This window comes from Malania oleifera, chromosome 3, assembly GCF_029873635.1.
Source record: "Malania oleifera isolate guangnan ecotype guangnan chromosome 3, ASM2987363v1, whole genome shotgun sequence".
NCBI lineage: Eukaryota > Viridiplantae > Streptophyta > Magnoliopsida > Santalales > Ximeniaceae > Malania > Malania oleifera.
This window is the reverse complement of record NC_080419.1, coordinates 37,725,025-37,741,217: the sequence shown is the minus strand read 5'-3', so window position 1 is coordinate 37,741,217 and position 16,193 is coordinate 37,725,025. Positions and strand designations below refer to the sequence as shown.

General features: G+C 32.2%; 2 protein-coding genes across 2 annotated transcripts; one reads left to right on the top strand and one right to left on the bottom strand.

The window, feature by feature from the left end:
• The first annotated feature begins 5,327 nt into the window (after window positions 1-5,327).
• Window positions 5,328-7,243, top strand: LOC131151593 (two-component response regulator ORR9-like). The gene is made up of 5 exons (XM_058102844.1): window positions 5,328-5,427; window positions 5,574-5,677; window positions 5,804-5,881; window positions 6,687-6,757; window positions 6,899-7,243. The coding sequence occupies exons 1-5, from the start codon at window positions 5,328-5,330 to the stop codon at window positions 6,996-6,998; spliced, it is 453 nt and encodes a 150-aa protein (XP_057958827.1). The 3' UTR covers window positions 6,999-7,243.
• Window positions 7,244-15,053: 7,810 nt separating this feature from the next.
• Window positions 15,054-15,747, bottom strand: LOC131151592 (mitochondrial import receptor subunit TOM9-2-like). Its single transcript, XM_058102843.1, has one exon. The coding sequence runs from the start codon at window positions 15,601-15,603 to the stop codon at window positions 15,313-15,315; it is 291 nt and encodes a 96-aa protein (XP_057958826.1). The 5' UTR covers window positions 15,604-15,747; the 3' UTR covers window positions 15,054-15,312.
• Between the last annotated feature and the right edge of the window lie 446 nt (window positions 15,748-16,193).

Sequence of the window (16,193 nt, the reverse complement as noted above, 5' to 3'; positions counted from 1 at the left end):
AGGCTTAACTTTAAAAACAATGCCCTGTTAATTTTCCAAAGATGGGCCGACCCATTTATATTTTTAAAATAGGGCCTGAGTTGGGCTTTAAAAAAAGGGGGGGGGGGGTGACCCAATGTGGATTTTAAAAATGGGCTAGCCTGAGGTGGTTTTTAAAAGTGAGCTGGCATGGTTAAATTTAAAAAAATGGGCTAGCCTGGCTTTTTAGAAAATAGGCTTTTGGGTGTTTTTTTAAAAACTAGGTTGGGCTTGGTTCAAAACAAAACTTGGCGAAGTTAAGTCTTAAATACCGGCTCGGGTTAAATATTTTGAAAACTGGTTGGGCTTTGGGTCTTTTAGAGAATGGGCTTTGGTTTAAAATTCGAAATGGGCTTTGTGAGTCATATTAGGAACGAGCCAAGGAGTTTCAAATAAGGATTGGGCCTTGGGTTAATTACAAACGAGCCTGAGACAAGACTTTAAAATAGGCCAAGAGATTTTAAAACATTTCAATGAGTTTTTGGCTTTTAATAACAAATTGGCCTGGGGTTTAAAACGGATGGGCTCTGAGGGGCTCTTTAGGAGGTTCAATTCGGGTTGTTCAAACCCGAAGACTGGTCAAAGTCTGTGGTTCGGATCTGGTGAGTATGGATAGACCTGAATTCGAGTCCGGGTTCGAGTCTGGGTTCGAGTATGGGGTTTGGGTCTGATCTCAGGTTCAAAACCTGAGAGAGGGGAAGGGTACTTGCATTCACTTCACACTCATTTCAAAATTAACACACGAATTGAAACATGCCGAAGGGTTCTTAGATTATACCTTTCCCTTCTCACTCCTCCTTCTTTGCTCCTTCTTGCCCTGAATTTGTCTGGGTGTCTGTGCGTGAGTCTGACTCTTTGGTATGGTTCTCAAGTTCTGGTTCTCTAGCCCCAGCTCTCTGTAATTCAACAACTCTGCTCCCACATCTTTGAACCTCAGTGATTCATAGTTTTCTCTCTGCTCTCCACACTGTATAGTGTGGAGTTTCTCTCTGCTCTCGATTTAGCAGAACCTCCCTCCTATCTTTGATTCACTCTCTATCTCGGCAAAACCTTCCCCTCTCTAACTCTTTCCTCTCTCAATTAGGGCAGGGTGCTACTGCTTTCTTCTATGGTTTCCTTTCTTTCTTAATTCTCATAGAGTATCACAATGCTTTTTCCTCTTCTGTCTTGCTACAATGTGGGAATACCCTATTTATAGGGAGCTGGGGTGGCCTCTTGGTGCCAATTTTCCCCCTAATAACATATTTCCCCAACTTATTCCCTATGCTGGTAGGGAATATTTTTTCAACTAATTTCAATTCCCTTTGTGCGCACATGTGAATGCATTTTATTTTATTTTTGATTTTCATACCTAACTCTCTATTCTTCTCTTCTGTGCACAGGTAAGCTTGTGGGAAAATCCTAGCTGGTAGCAGGGCATTAGAGGGCATGGCATCAATTATTTTATTTTTAGTTTTTTTTTTTGTTCTTTTTCTTTTTTGCTCTCTTGTGATGTACCCCCAAGTTGCTTCACCCTGCAACCATGCTTTGTACATTCTTTGTATTTTGTCATTTACTTTTGTTCCCTTCCTATTGTATACCCATGTATGTAACATCCCTCAGCGTGCACCTCACTGTGCACGTGCATGTCATTGAATAAAATTTGTGATGCATTTTAATTTTGACTCTAGAGTTGACCTAGTGGCATGAACAGTTCTCGATTTTGCTAAATCGATTTAACATCTAGTCGAAATCCCTGATTTCAAAAATTAAAACCCAAAACTTAAGACTTGAGAATTTTGAAAAACCCAACTCAAGCTTAATTCAAAGATTTTACGTGACTAAACTCCACAAAGCTTTTAGAAAAATTAAAAAGTCTAACTCCGAGTTCTAAAAAAAACTTGATTACATGACTTAAAAATCTAAAAACCTAATAAGGAAAACAAATTGAAATTTTAAACTGGAATTTAACTAAGAAAACCTATTCTAACAAGGACTGATTATTATGGTGTGGGGGGGGGGGGGGTGTTCAATTGGAAAACCTAATAAAAGTAAACTGACTTTGAAATTTAATTTTGAAATTAAACATTGTCGAAAAATCCTAATTCAAAAGGACCTTATTTTTTTGGGTTTTTTCAAAGACTTGAACCACAATACCTAATCTTAAGGGAGATTAGCTTTGAATTTACAAGGACTTAAATGAGGACAAAGACTAATTTTGCAACTAAAAGGATTCACACTAGGATAATAAAACCAGGGTTTAAGAAGACTCGATTTTTTGAAAAATCTAACTACTTAATAGACTCTATCAAGAACTCAAATGAAAACTATAGAACTCAGGTTGACATCAAAAGGACTCAAATTTGGACATTACGAGGACTCGGGGTCTTAATTTTAAAATTCAGGATCACACAGGACTCAAAGTCAAACTTTATTTAAATCGGGTCTTCTTAGGCCCGCGCCTGGTTAAAATTGAGATGTCAACGTTAACCAAATAGGTTGCTTATTTTTTATTTTATAATTTTTTTTCTTCTTTTTATTTTTATTTCTAATTTTTGATTTCATTATATATTTTTTAAAATGATATTAAAAGACCCTATACAAGCTCAAGGGATTTGAAATAAAAAACCTAATAAGTACTATTGCAATTGGCGACATCAAGTGCTACAGTATAAGATGAGGTTTTTATGGGCTTGAGTTTTTTTTTTTTCTCAATATATGTATTGTAGAGAATTCAAGATTCTTATTTTAACAAGAAAATTTGATTCCTAATCTTAAAATTCTCATTTTACGAGGAAGTTTTTAAGAGTTTATGAATATATAGATTCTAATCTTAGATTTGATATTATGTAAATTTAGACAAAATTCAATATTTTTACTATATCTTATTCAAATCTACACAATTAAAAAAATCATGGTCAAAATTTCAACTTTCAAACATTAAGTAATGAAATATTATTAAATCTTGATGAAAAATGTTTGAAGACTTATGGTGGGAGTATAATAGTTTAGAAAGAACCTTTTGTTAGAAGTGAGAGAATTTGGGTCGTTCTTAATGAACACCTAATGAGGATGTGTTGTAATATTAATCATAACTAAGGACTTATAAAATATTATTACTGCCCGAGATATCGTAATTAATTACTTTAGTATATCGTTTAAAATGAAAATAAAAGTAATTTTTTTATCAAATTAAATATTTAGTATTGTTGACAAACACAGACATTTGCGTGAATAGGTACAGCCAATTATAGCAGTATTATCTAATAAAATATTGCATAAATATATTAAAATTTGATCTTATAATTTTTTTAAATAGGAATATTTTTAGAAGATTAGCACAATTAATGCTGAATCATTCAGTGCACTAAACAACATCAATGGAAATCACATTGTAATTTGATTTGATTTCCAACAGGCCAAACACATTAATTTCCCATTTTGAACTTTGGAAGCATTTTTTTTTTTTTTAAGGAAATATAATAGAATTTTTGCATTGATCAAATAAAGTGATAAAAAATAAAACATATAATAAATCAATAAATAGAAATTTGATATTATGCATAATTAATATTTAACTTTATTAATTTCAATATATTAGAACAAATTTTATTTTTGATATCATTTTTTGCATAGAGAAAATAAAATGAAATAAATTTTCTTCTTATTTTTATTTTCTTTTACTTCGCATTTGTTTGATATTTTAATCTAGTTAACTTTTGAACAGGGATTATGTTGGTTCACTACACATTAGAAAGTTTGATAGTAACTTCTGATGTTTTAAAAAATTCACCTAATCCAATCATGCAGGTTTCATGTTCGGCAAGAAAGAAATTGAAATGTTCATTTTTATTCCTTACAAAAATAAATAAATAAATAAAGTGACAGAAATCCCTATGCAACAAAAGGTCAGTATGAGGTATAAAAATTGAGTCACAATTTCAAAGCCATGTTATTGAAGACGTAAAGTTCTAAGGTTTGGACCTATTGATTCTAGTTTGTGTAGTCTGATAGAAAATTAAAGTCTTCTTGGCGAGGGGGAGGCCGTGATTTTTTTGTCAATCCTTCAAACTAATAAAACCATGCCAAATAATAAGACATGCGAGCCCGTACCCGTAGGAGTGATAAAAAGAGTCAGAACCCAAAGAATGATTCGTCACCCGTCCACTTAAATCGAATTCAAATTTTACAAAAGGTATTCAATTTATAAATGGGTCAACCCAAATCAACCCATTTAATAAACGGGTTAGGTAGGTTGGATGACCCGTTTAATTTTATTTTCATATATATATATATATATATATATATATATGTGTGTGTGTGTGTGTGTGTATTATTTTAAAAAATATTAATTAAATAGATGTATTATTTTTTATATTTTATGTGTTTTTGTTAAGATATTAATAAATAAAATAAAAGAGTACTGATTTTTCTATATAAAAAATTTGTCACTTTAAATATAATATTTTAAAAAATTAAAAATATATAAATTATATTTTTAAGCAAGTTCTTAACGGATACCCGTTTATTAAACGGATGAATTTAAGTTTATATGTTAGTACCTATTATTAAATGGGTCAATCCGAATCCGATTAACCCCTACCCATTCATGGTCCACCAAACCCGACCATTAAGGACCAAGTCATTCCAACATTTTTTTTTCTTTTTTCTTTTTTCTTTTTTCCAAAAAGCCCCAAACGAGCATTTAAGAGGTCCAGAAAAAGTAATAAAAGAACTAGGCTTGGGATGGTTTCCTTTTGCTTCCCTTTTGCCTGTAAGGGGAATGCTGATGTAGGCTGGCGGTAGCTTATATGGGGATCGATCCGAATACTCGAAAGAAAAAAAACAATTAATTGGGTTTAAATACAATAAATGCGAGGCCTAGGAATATCAAATATGCTTCTTCGCCAATTCAAATATCAACCTAGGAGATCCTGCTGATCCCGTGAGATATCTGATCCAATCCTTCTTTCTAACCCATTTTAAGAGAATCTTTCCTGTTTATTTAATAATGTTCAAATGATGTTTAATAATGTTCATATGATCTTACAGACATCTCAAAGATAGGAGTTTGCAACTTCAATATTCAAAGTTTCGAAGAGAAATCTTGATTGAAGATGATATAAGATGTGAGTCGGATTATTTCCCGTTATATAGATTTTACGTGCATACCCATATATATATATATATGAGTTCTTTCCCACCAACACACCACACGGCTTCAGAGATTAGTTACTCTCTTTCATTATTTTAGAGGCCAGTTCATCTGTTTCATTACTCCTCAGGGCACCTCTGTTCTTCTTCTCTGCTTCTGCTTTGTTTGCGGAAGGATGGCTGGTGCAGATATTCAGTTTCATGTTTTGGCAGTTGATGACAGCATCATTGACAGAATGCTAATTGAAAGGCTCCTCAGGACCTCATCATTTCAAGGTTGCTTTCATATTTGAGTGTTGTAATGCAGAGAGAGAGAGAGAGAGAGAGAGAGAGATCAGAAATGGGTTTTTGATTTTTGATTTTTGATTTTTTCTTTTTTCTTTTTGTGGGATTTTGATGGCTGTTCTTCTTTGAATTTACAGTTACTGCAGTGGATTCAGGAAGCAAGGCTCTGGAGTTTCTGGGTTTGCGAGAGGATGAAGAAAGAGGTCCGAACCCTCTTGTTTCATCAAACCATCACAGCCCAGTATGATTTGCTTTTGAGTTTTAAAAGTTTCAATTTTTTTCCTTTTTTTTTTTTTTTTTTTTCCTTCTCTGTATTTCCTTCGTCGAATTTTGTATTTATGCATTACTTTATTTATTATATTCGCAGGAAATCTCTATCAATTTGATCATTACAGATTATAGCATGCCGGGAATGACAGGTTATGATCTTCTTAAAAAGATAAAGGTATTAAAATCTCATCGCTTTTTCTCTGAATAATTTTTTTTTTTTTTTTTTATAGACTAAATCTTCTTACAGAATTGCATCCCATATTTGGAGGAGTCAATAATGGAAGGAAGATTTGAAATTAAATTTTAGAATGAGTATTCAAAAAAATCGTATTTCCATGTATTATATTCCCAATTAAAAACAGAAAAATGGATTCTCTTTCCATATTTTCCTTTATTTTTTTCTTCCTTTCATTTTATCTCCGTCATTAAATTTGATTGTGGAATTTTGGATTTTCTTCTTTCTTATTGTTTTGTTGAGTTAAATGAAATTATTCTCACTCGGTTTAATAGAAAAGCTTCCCTTTTTTTTTTTAATTCCTTTGGTAATTAGGACCGCATTACTTACAATCCTAATACAATAGCATTTTTTCAGTTATGAAAATAATTTAATTATTATTATTTTAAATTTTTTTTTAAAAAAGTCGCATTTTTTTCTGGTTTTTATTATTTGTGTAGAATGCTCGTTAAATATTTTCTCAATTCTAGCTTCATTTGAAATTTAAAAAATATTAACGAAAGGAAAGGAAAATATTAAAGAGGTGATGTTTCATGTTTGGTTATCAAAGAAGTGGGAAAGAAAATGAAAATTATACTAAATTTATAAATAAACTTTTAATTTTAAACATCATTAATGTTTAACTTTTTAAAAAAAAAAATTAATCTCATAAGAACAAGCTTTAATTTTTGAAAATAAACTTCATTTATTTTTTAAGAAGCAGGAAAATGTGACATTATCACGTTAAAAAATCTTATTTTTCCAGGAAACCAAATCACTCAAAGACATACCAGTCGTGGTCATGTCCTCTGAGAATGTGCCTTCAAGGATTACCAGGTGAGTAAAAAATTACACTCAATATTTTATATTTTTACTTTAGTCCATTTAAGCAGAGGACAGAATTCAATGCTAGAACAGGGGAATCAGCCAATGAGATGTGCGTTTTACAATTAACATTCACGCGTTTTACAATATCAGATGTTTGGAAGAAGGTGCAGATGAGTTCTTCCTGAAGCCAGTTCAGTTGTCAGACGTGAACAAGCTTAGACCCCATTTGCTAAAAAGAAGAGCTGTCTAATGAGAGAGCTGGAAACCCAAAGACAAAGGCCCTGGCACCTCACACACATTTTATTTCTTTAGTTTTGGATCCTCTCCCCTGTTTCTCTGCGAGGGAGATAGATGAAAACTCCCTTCGCATTCTCCATTCTTTCTTTCTTTCTTTCTTCCCTTTCCAATTTCTTGTCTATAGAGACTGGATGGACATTTAATCTGTGTTTTGGAGCATAGAATTTGAAATTTGGATTTAGATAAGTATAATACAAAGCTTTATTGCAGATTCCAATTCATGCTACCAAACACTAGTTAGTTAGATTATTTAGAATTTATTCATTCTTGTTTGCTGATTAGTAAACAAAAAAGACGAGATGAAGCTACTCCTGCCTTTGCTTTCTCTTTCTTTTAAACCCTTTGGTACAACAGCCACGAGCCTGAATGTATTTGCAAGCCACCTAATATGCCTTGAGGGCAAAAAATAGGTAGCATAACATTATTATATGATTGCATAAAATCCAAGTTAACCCCACAAAACCAAATTTGAATTATTTTATTTGACGTACTTTAAAATTTTTATTAACAATTTGGATATGAAATATTCATATGGGAGGTTCCAAATTCAAATCAAATCTTGAGAGACGTGAAACAGGGTGCTTCTAAAGGCATATTTAACTAAATTGAGTTGGGGTTAGGAAGCCCCATGAGTTAAATAGTTGCTTTAGAATATTACAAACACAAAGTTATGGAATTAACTAGAGAACCAGTAATAGATACAGTATATACTAAATGGATTGGTTATGAACTAACACTATCCAATCGTCATGAATTGAGAGCCATTCAGTCATCATTTTTTGCACGAAAATGATTTGTTGTTCGTATGAGGTTAAACAAATTTTGAATATGGGCATTTAAATTCATATGATTGATAATGAAACATGAATATCTTAAGTAACTTCCATCTAAAATAAAAATCGTAAGCAATATTTAAAAAGAAGAAAAAACATGTTTTACGAGTAATACTAGAATGAATACTAATCGTTACGCTGGGCCTTAATTTATCATAGAAATCAAATACATATTTATCAATTGAATAAAAGTTGAAAAGGGTACTTTTATTAACGATGTAAACCACTTTTCAAGAATTTCTTTTTAAATAGACTATAATATTGATGAAATTTATTCCATTGTTTAGAAAACTTTATTATGCAGGATCATATTCAAAAACTTCAACAATTGCCTTTGATTTTTAACCCTTTATGCTCTATAATTAGAATAAAATAGAATGAAAAATGGAACGAAATTCATGCAAGAATCCACTTAAGCTAAGAATGGAGTTGCTGTGTTCGGATAAATAAACAAAGCCATTGTAAGTAAGAACTGAAATTCTTGTTTCTTTCTATTCTTCGATTTGCTTGATTGAAGGAAAAGGAAGCTGTAAATGACCCGAAGAAACAAGCCATGTAAAGGCAGCAGCATACTTTTCCTTGTGCCAATGTGAAGAAACGCAAGGAGAGTGGATTACATCCAAAACCATTTCAACAGAAGTAACATCTTCGCTTACATATATTAAACACCAATGCTGTTTTCGGTAAACAAAGGCAGGGCAAAGGCTTTGCAATCAGGATGAGCAGTTAAATTGTGGCGAAAATATACTGGCACAGATACCAGGCTCCTCCACCTACACACCTGCTGAGGTTTAGGCCATGTTTGACATCGTTGGTATTTTTAAAAATTTTTATTTCTATTTCTTTACAGATTATAAAAATATATTTGTTTATAATATCTTGTCAGTTTTCAAGTGTTTAGCTCTTCATTATTCGTTTCATATAATTTTTAATTAAAATAAAAATTATATGATTGGAGTAATATTGGGATGAGACGTTCTCTGAAATTTTTTCAGGAAGTGTGTGAGTGAGGACAAAACACACTAAAAAGGACACGTGTTGGTCTTTGGGGCCAGTAATTAATCTGATAAGGCTCGTCCCCCTTGTTGTCTGGTCCAGATGTAGGAGGAGAGGAACAGAATTCACTGACAGACCTTGGTTGAGGCGTTAAATGAATTAATAAATATGAAGCAAGACCTACTCCCTCCCATCCCGGAATAATTGAAGAGAGTTATTTCCGGTCACCAACATTGGCATAAAAAAAGTAGGAACGGATAAATAAAACAAAAATCTAATCAATTTAAATGTAATAAAAAATATACATAAATTAAAAAATAATAATAATAAAGTCAATTATAAAATACTATTATTATTTTTCAATTATCACATCCAATAAAATTTTTATTGTAAAATAAATTTTGAAAGTAAGACAATTAAGTAAAATATTTATAATAAATTTTATTTTTTAATGTGTATTATTTGTAATTTTATTATTTTAAATAATTTTTTATAATATTTTGATTTAAATATGACAATAAGAATTTTTTAATTAAAATTTTAATTTGTATTAATTTGACAAATGTTAACCAAACAAGAAGGTGCTTTTTAAGTTTTAGTTTCTATTTCTAATTTTTTATTTTTGTTTCTGATTTTTGTCCCTAATTCTTAATAGTGATACCAAACGGTTGCTTAACGTCTTGCTTGCAATCAAGATTATCAATTTATGACCTATTTGGAATCATTATTATTTTTTGTCTTCAATTTTTGTTTATGAAAAAATAATGTCATCAATTTTTGTTTCTATTGTAAATTTTCAATTATTTGCAATAAAAATAAAAATAAAAATAAAATTTCATAATTTTCAATTGTTTTAGCAACATGTCAAAAAGTTTTAATAACTAAATTATTTTTTTTTAATTAAACAATTACTATAATTAATATTTTTATTATATTATTCTTATTTTGTATTATTTTGCACTTTTACTGTTTAAATCATGTTTTTAAAACAATATTTGATTTAAAAATGAATATGAGCATTTTTCAGTTAAATTTTTAACGCTTTTACTTTACAAATATTAACAAAACAAGTTATTGATTTCTGGTTTTCAGCTTCTATTTCTTCTTTTTTTTCATAATTTTTAGCTGTGCTGTGATATTAAACAACCCTATTTATGAAAACATGCAAACACGGTGAGGCTCTCAAGGAAACTAATGTAAAGAACTGATAAATTGGAAGCAAATCTACAGCCCCAAACTTGAAGAAGCTCTAAGCATAGACTATCTGGTTGTGTTCAAAAAAGCATTAAGGGATGTAATCAGTTTCGTTTGGTTCGGTTTTGGGCAATGCCAAACACCAAACTGAACCGAATGGCTTTTAGAACACCTCAAAACTGATCCTGAACCCAAAACTCAAATTTTTAAATAAATAAAAATTATTGGTTAAATGTTCTGATTCTGCTTTTGTATCAATTTCTAAAAATCTGAATTTTGTGTGAGAGCCAGGCCCCCTCAGTTATTGGTTGAATACTGAGGAAGGGTGAAGGCCACTCCCCTTGCAAACTTGGTTCATGTGGTACAAAGGAGCCACTGCAAATCCTAGCCGCTCCTAAAATCCCCACCATCAAAATCCCAATCTCTCGAGTTTCTCTAAACACCCAATTTTCTTTTTTCTCTCTCTGGTGAATATAAATCAGAGGAGAACGATAACAAGAAGACAATAGAGGAAGTGCGAGAACCCCAATTTTCATTATTCTCCCTCTAGTGAACATGAGTCGAAGGGAAAAAAAGTGCCAGAAGGGAATCCAAAAAGTGAAACACAAGCGAAAGCTACTCCATCTCCACATTGAAACGCATTCCCAGTTCTGAATAAAATTCCTCACCTTCTCAGTTTTAGAATCAAACTCTTCTCCAAAAAGAGTTGATTGTCCCTTGCACTTCATCCATTTTTGGGGCCCTCCCCCAAAAAAAAGATTTCAACCGAAAAATAATAAGGCTCAAACAGAATCACAAGATTGAAATAGAGAATGTGAAATGAAATGAAAAGCCTACAGGACGAGTTGATTGAAGCACCAAGTATAGCTGCTTGAGAAAGAAAAAGGGTGAGATGAAATGAATCACGCGAAATGCAAGATTGGAAAAGAGATGCGCATTTGCCATATCTCTTTTGGACATGGCTTTGAATGCAAGAATTATCCAGGCCCTCGCCTTTGTCTCACATTGACCACGGGAATGGAAGTGACCTCTCCCTATTGTATAAATGCTCTCACCTTCTTTGTTTCTCTTATATGCTGGGCAGTACATAAAAATTCAAATAAAATAGAAAATTTGCTTTATTAATAAGTAAAAATTATTAAACAAGCAAAAACAAATCTTCACATTATATATATATATATATATATATATACACATATATTGCTAAAAATAATACAAAACTAATTTGGTTCAGTTTATTTTGTAAAATTGAAACCAACAACAACAACAACAAAGCAAAGTCTTAAAGTCTTATTAGGTAGGATCGGCTATATGAATCATTTTTCATTAATTTATACCATCATGGACCATTTCTTTTGCTAAATTTAGAGTTATTGAATCCTAATTCACTATCTCATTCCAAGTATTTTAGGTCTATCTCTACCCCTTCTACTACCCCCCACAATAACAAACTCGCTCTTCCTCACTAATATTCTATGTGGCTTACGTCGCAAGTGTTAAAACCATCTAAGTCGTCCCTCCCTTATCTTATCTTCTATAGAAGTTATACCTAACTTATCGTGAATATGTTTATTCCTTAATTTATCATTTAATGTTATACCACTCATCCGTTTAAGCATTATCATCTAAGCAACTTTCACATTTTGGATATTTTGTTTTTTCGTCACCTAACATTCTGATCCATATAGCATAACTGGTCTTATAGCCTTCCTATCAAACTTCCTTTTTAATTTGAAGGGTTTCTACAATCACAAAACATATTTGAAGCACTTCTCCATTTTACCCAACCTACTTTAACTTTATGCATCACATCATTTTAATTTCTCTTTCAGCTTGCATAATAGATCCAAGGTATTGAAATCTACAAGTGTTATTTATTTCTTCATCATCAAGTTTCACTTTATCTCCAATATTCCTCCAACCATTACTGAAATTACATTTCATATATTTTGTCTTATTTCTACTTATCTTAAAGTTTCTAGATTCCAAAGCTTCTCTTCATAATTCTAACTTAGTCTTTACTCCACCCCTAGTTTTATCAATCAATACAATATCATTTATAGACAACATACACTATGGCACCTCATTTTGAATATTCTTAGTCAGTTGGCCTATCACTAAAGAAAAAAGATAAGGATTCAAAGCAGATCCTTGATATACGTCTATGGTAATTGAAAATTCTCTAATTTCTCCATCTATAGTCCCTACACTAGTCATTACTCCATCATACATATCCTTAATGACATCAGTATATCTACTACATAAACACTTTTTTTTTTCAAAGACTCACTATAGAACTTCTACCCTATCATATGCTTTCTCTAAGTCAATAAATACCATATGCAAGTCCCTCTTCTTTTCCCTAAACTTTTCCATTAATCTTCTTAAAAGATATATAACTTTTGTGGTAGATCTTCTAGGCATAAAACCAAATTGATTTTCTGAGACCTTCATTTCTAACTTTAATCTTTGTTCAACTACCCTTTCCCACTGTTTCATCGTTTGACTCATAAGTTTAATTCCGCGATAGTTATTACAATTTTGAATATCTCTTTTATTTTTGTATATAGGTATTAAAGTTTTTTCCCTCCATTCATCTGGTATTTTCTTAGTTTTTATAATTGTGTTAAATAGATTAGTTAACCATATAATCCGTTATCACCTAAGGATTTCCAAACTTCAATTGGGAAGTTATTTGGTCCTATACCTTTTCCATTTTTCATCTTTTTAGTGCAAACTTAACTTCATTAATTCTAATTTTGTGAATAAATCTCATATTTCTAAAACTAAAATCAAAATAAAAAAAAACAAAACAAAACCAAAAACCAAAATGAAACCAAAAACGGATTCTAAAAAAATAAAAAATAGAAACTAAAAACCAAAAATCAGAATGAAAAGCCAAATCAAATTGTAAAATGGTTCCAGTTTTTATTTTATGGAAATATTTGTGCACCCCTAGATCTAAGAAGGAAATGGTTATGGTGTTTTTGCTCAGGAAAAGACTACTTATGGAGGAAGGTTATCTGCGTTAGTCATGGTCACAATTCAGGCTGGCAGATCCTTGAATATGAGATTGCCTCCAAGGATGTTGCTTTTGGAGGCATAATATTTTGCTAAAATCAAATTATTTTGGATAAGGTATGGTGAAGGTCTAATATCTCGGAAGGAATTTCAGGCAGTTCCAATGTCAACCTCTCTTTGAGGCATGTCACCTAATTTGTTTCAAATTTCATACATAAGCAATGACAGATAGGCCAATCCTTAAGAGTGAGAATCAACCCTGGTAGAACTCATTTTTGCAGTAGGGTTTGGGGTAGAGTGGTAGACAGTATTGACAGTCTCTTGGATTCTCTTCAAAAATACTTTGTATTTTTTCCTCATTCAATGGATCCTTAATAGATGTTACTTCAGTGCTATCTGGCACTTTCCCCCAAAAAATCATATCAAATGCTATCATCCCTTCTGAGATTAGTTTCTTCATGTGCTCTATAACTCATAAAAAAATTCTAACTATCCATAACTTGGAAAAAAGGCTTGTAATTACCAAACTGATGTTACATGTGCAAAACTAATGAGGAATTGGGAAACCACCTCTTCATCCATTGTCCATTTGCAACAGATACCTGGTCATTCTTCAAAGGCCTCACTGATATTTTTTGGGTGATGCAATTCTCTGTCAAAGAGAGAGCACTTCCAAGCTAAAAGGCATTCAGCAATGCATATGGAATGTTCTGCCAGTGAAAACTTTCTGGACCACTAGGGAAGAAAGAAAAAGCAGAGCCTTTAAACAGTGATGAGAACGAAGTCTCACCAATTCAACACTCGATTTTGGACCAAACTTTTAATTGGCTTCAAACATTTTAACAATTCAGAAACAAGACATACTCCCAAATTTTGGAAGTCCATAAGATGAGCTCTCAAGACTTTAGTATGCATTTATTTGGCTCAGATCCTCCCAAACCATATTCATGATTTCATGGCACCACTTTCTGAGCACCGTAGTCACAGAGGAATGCATTCCATTTCAACATGATCTTAGCAATATCATATCCTTCATCCCATTTCAGACTCACACTCAACTTCACAGATCTTCCTGCTCAGCATTGTAATCACCAATAACTTTCTTTCTCTGTTTTTTCTAGTTTATTTCCCCCGCATGTGTATCTTACTGATTTTCCTTCTGCCTGTTATTAAACTTCTTTCATTTCAAAGAACAAAAAAAAGATGTACAGGTGATTTTGGCTGGCCAGCCTTAGCAGCAACCACTAAGCCTTTAAACCCACCACTTGGGTTGAATAAATGATCTTTCTTCCCATTCATTTTAGGTTAACACTATTCCTTTTGCTAAACTGAGTTTCACAAATATTTTGCCACCACCTATGTAGATCTTGGCATTCCTCTTTGCCCCACCCCCCCCCCACTCCCCTCCCTCAAAGAGACAATAAATAAATAAAATTTTTTATAGTAACAATAATTAAATAAATCACCATCTTAAAAACTAACCAATTGGAATCAATTTTTTTAACCCCAAAAAAAAGAAAAAGGATTCTGCTTTCTCTCTATAACCCTTATTGGATGTGAATATAGTGCAGAATAATAATTCCACATTAAGAAACCACCTGCATGAATAGCTCCCCTATGAAGATGAAACTAATAATAAAAAAGAGCAGCATGGAACCAGGAAATTCCCTCATACTGTAAATAAGAATATCTAAATCAAGGTAGGAGTAGTTAGTAGATCACAAGCCACCTCTCTTACAGAAAACAAAGAAAAAGTAATACTTTCATAGAATTACCACATGAAACGGTTTGCTAGTTATCATTACCATAGAAAAAGCCACTCTTGATTCAGAAACCACTTCCCCAACTACTTAAATAGCTGCAAACCTAACAGAGAACGGCTCTTGACAGAGGTGAATCATCCTATATTTTTAAAAAATAAAAAATAAAAAGCAACGGAGATGCATCCAAGTACACATGGAAAATCCGAAATTTTGATAGTAATTGTGATGAAGACCGGCCAATTCTATATTAGTTTCACTACAAGTAATGAGATAAATTGCAAGACTGATTAGGCACTGTTCCTAACCAGTAAAAAAGGGGAAACTTTTGAATATCCTATGAATAATCCGATACATTGATCCACCAAAAACACTCGACAAGAATCATAAAACCCTTCAAAAAACCTAGAAAAAGTGGGGGTAGAACGCAATGACGGCCTCACCTGAGAGGGGCAGGGGGCATTTACTTTTGAGGAGCGACAGGAGGGGTGCCAAGGAGGCTTGCCTGCTGAAGCTCGAGCTCGGTGAGCTGCTGCTCGCGGTCCATCTCAATGATGAGAGGGACGACCAATATAAGAAAGGTGGTGCCAGCGATCCACGCCGCCTTGCCTGTGCTCTTTAGCAGCCTCTTCGTCACGTACGAAGCGTCGGAGGCCGCTCTTCTCCCTTGGTACACGATTGGAGACTGCGATATGGTGCTAGAAACCCTAGCAAGAACGCCCTCGCCGTTACCTTTTCTGCCCTGAGCCGCCATGTTTGTACGAGAGAGAGCGAGAAAGGCCTTGGGTTCGAGGATTTCAGGGAAGAGGGGGCCTTAGGTTTTTTTAGGTTTTTAACTTTTAATAAGCTCTGCACGTTGGTCAAGGGAACCTTGGAAAGGTTGGAGGCAAGTCGTGAGAATGCTGTTTGGTATTGTTGTGAATAACTATGAAAATAAAATTTTAAAATTAAAATTTAAAATTTAAAAATTAAATTAATATTTTTAATATTAAAATAAATTAATTTTTTATTAATTAAATAGTCTTTTTCGTCCTTAAATTATAAAAAAATTAAAAATACCATTAAAATAATAAAATTACAAAATAATCCCAATTAACAATATTATAATAAAAAATAAAAATCATTAGAATTATTTTACTAATTATTATATTTCAAAATTCACTTTATAAGAACCATCTTAATGCACATAAAAAATTTATAAAAATGACTTATTATTCGTAGGCTTTTTGAAAAAAAGTAAAGACACTTTTATTTTAATTATACCTTAAATTTATATTATTATATTTTTATTTTAATTAAGAAGTACGTATAAAATAAATTATTTAATCTAAAAAATAATTTTGA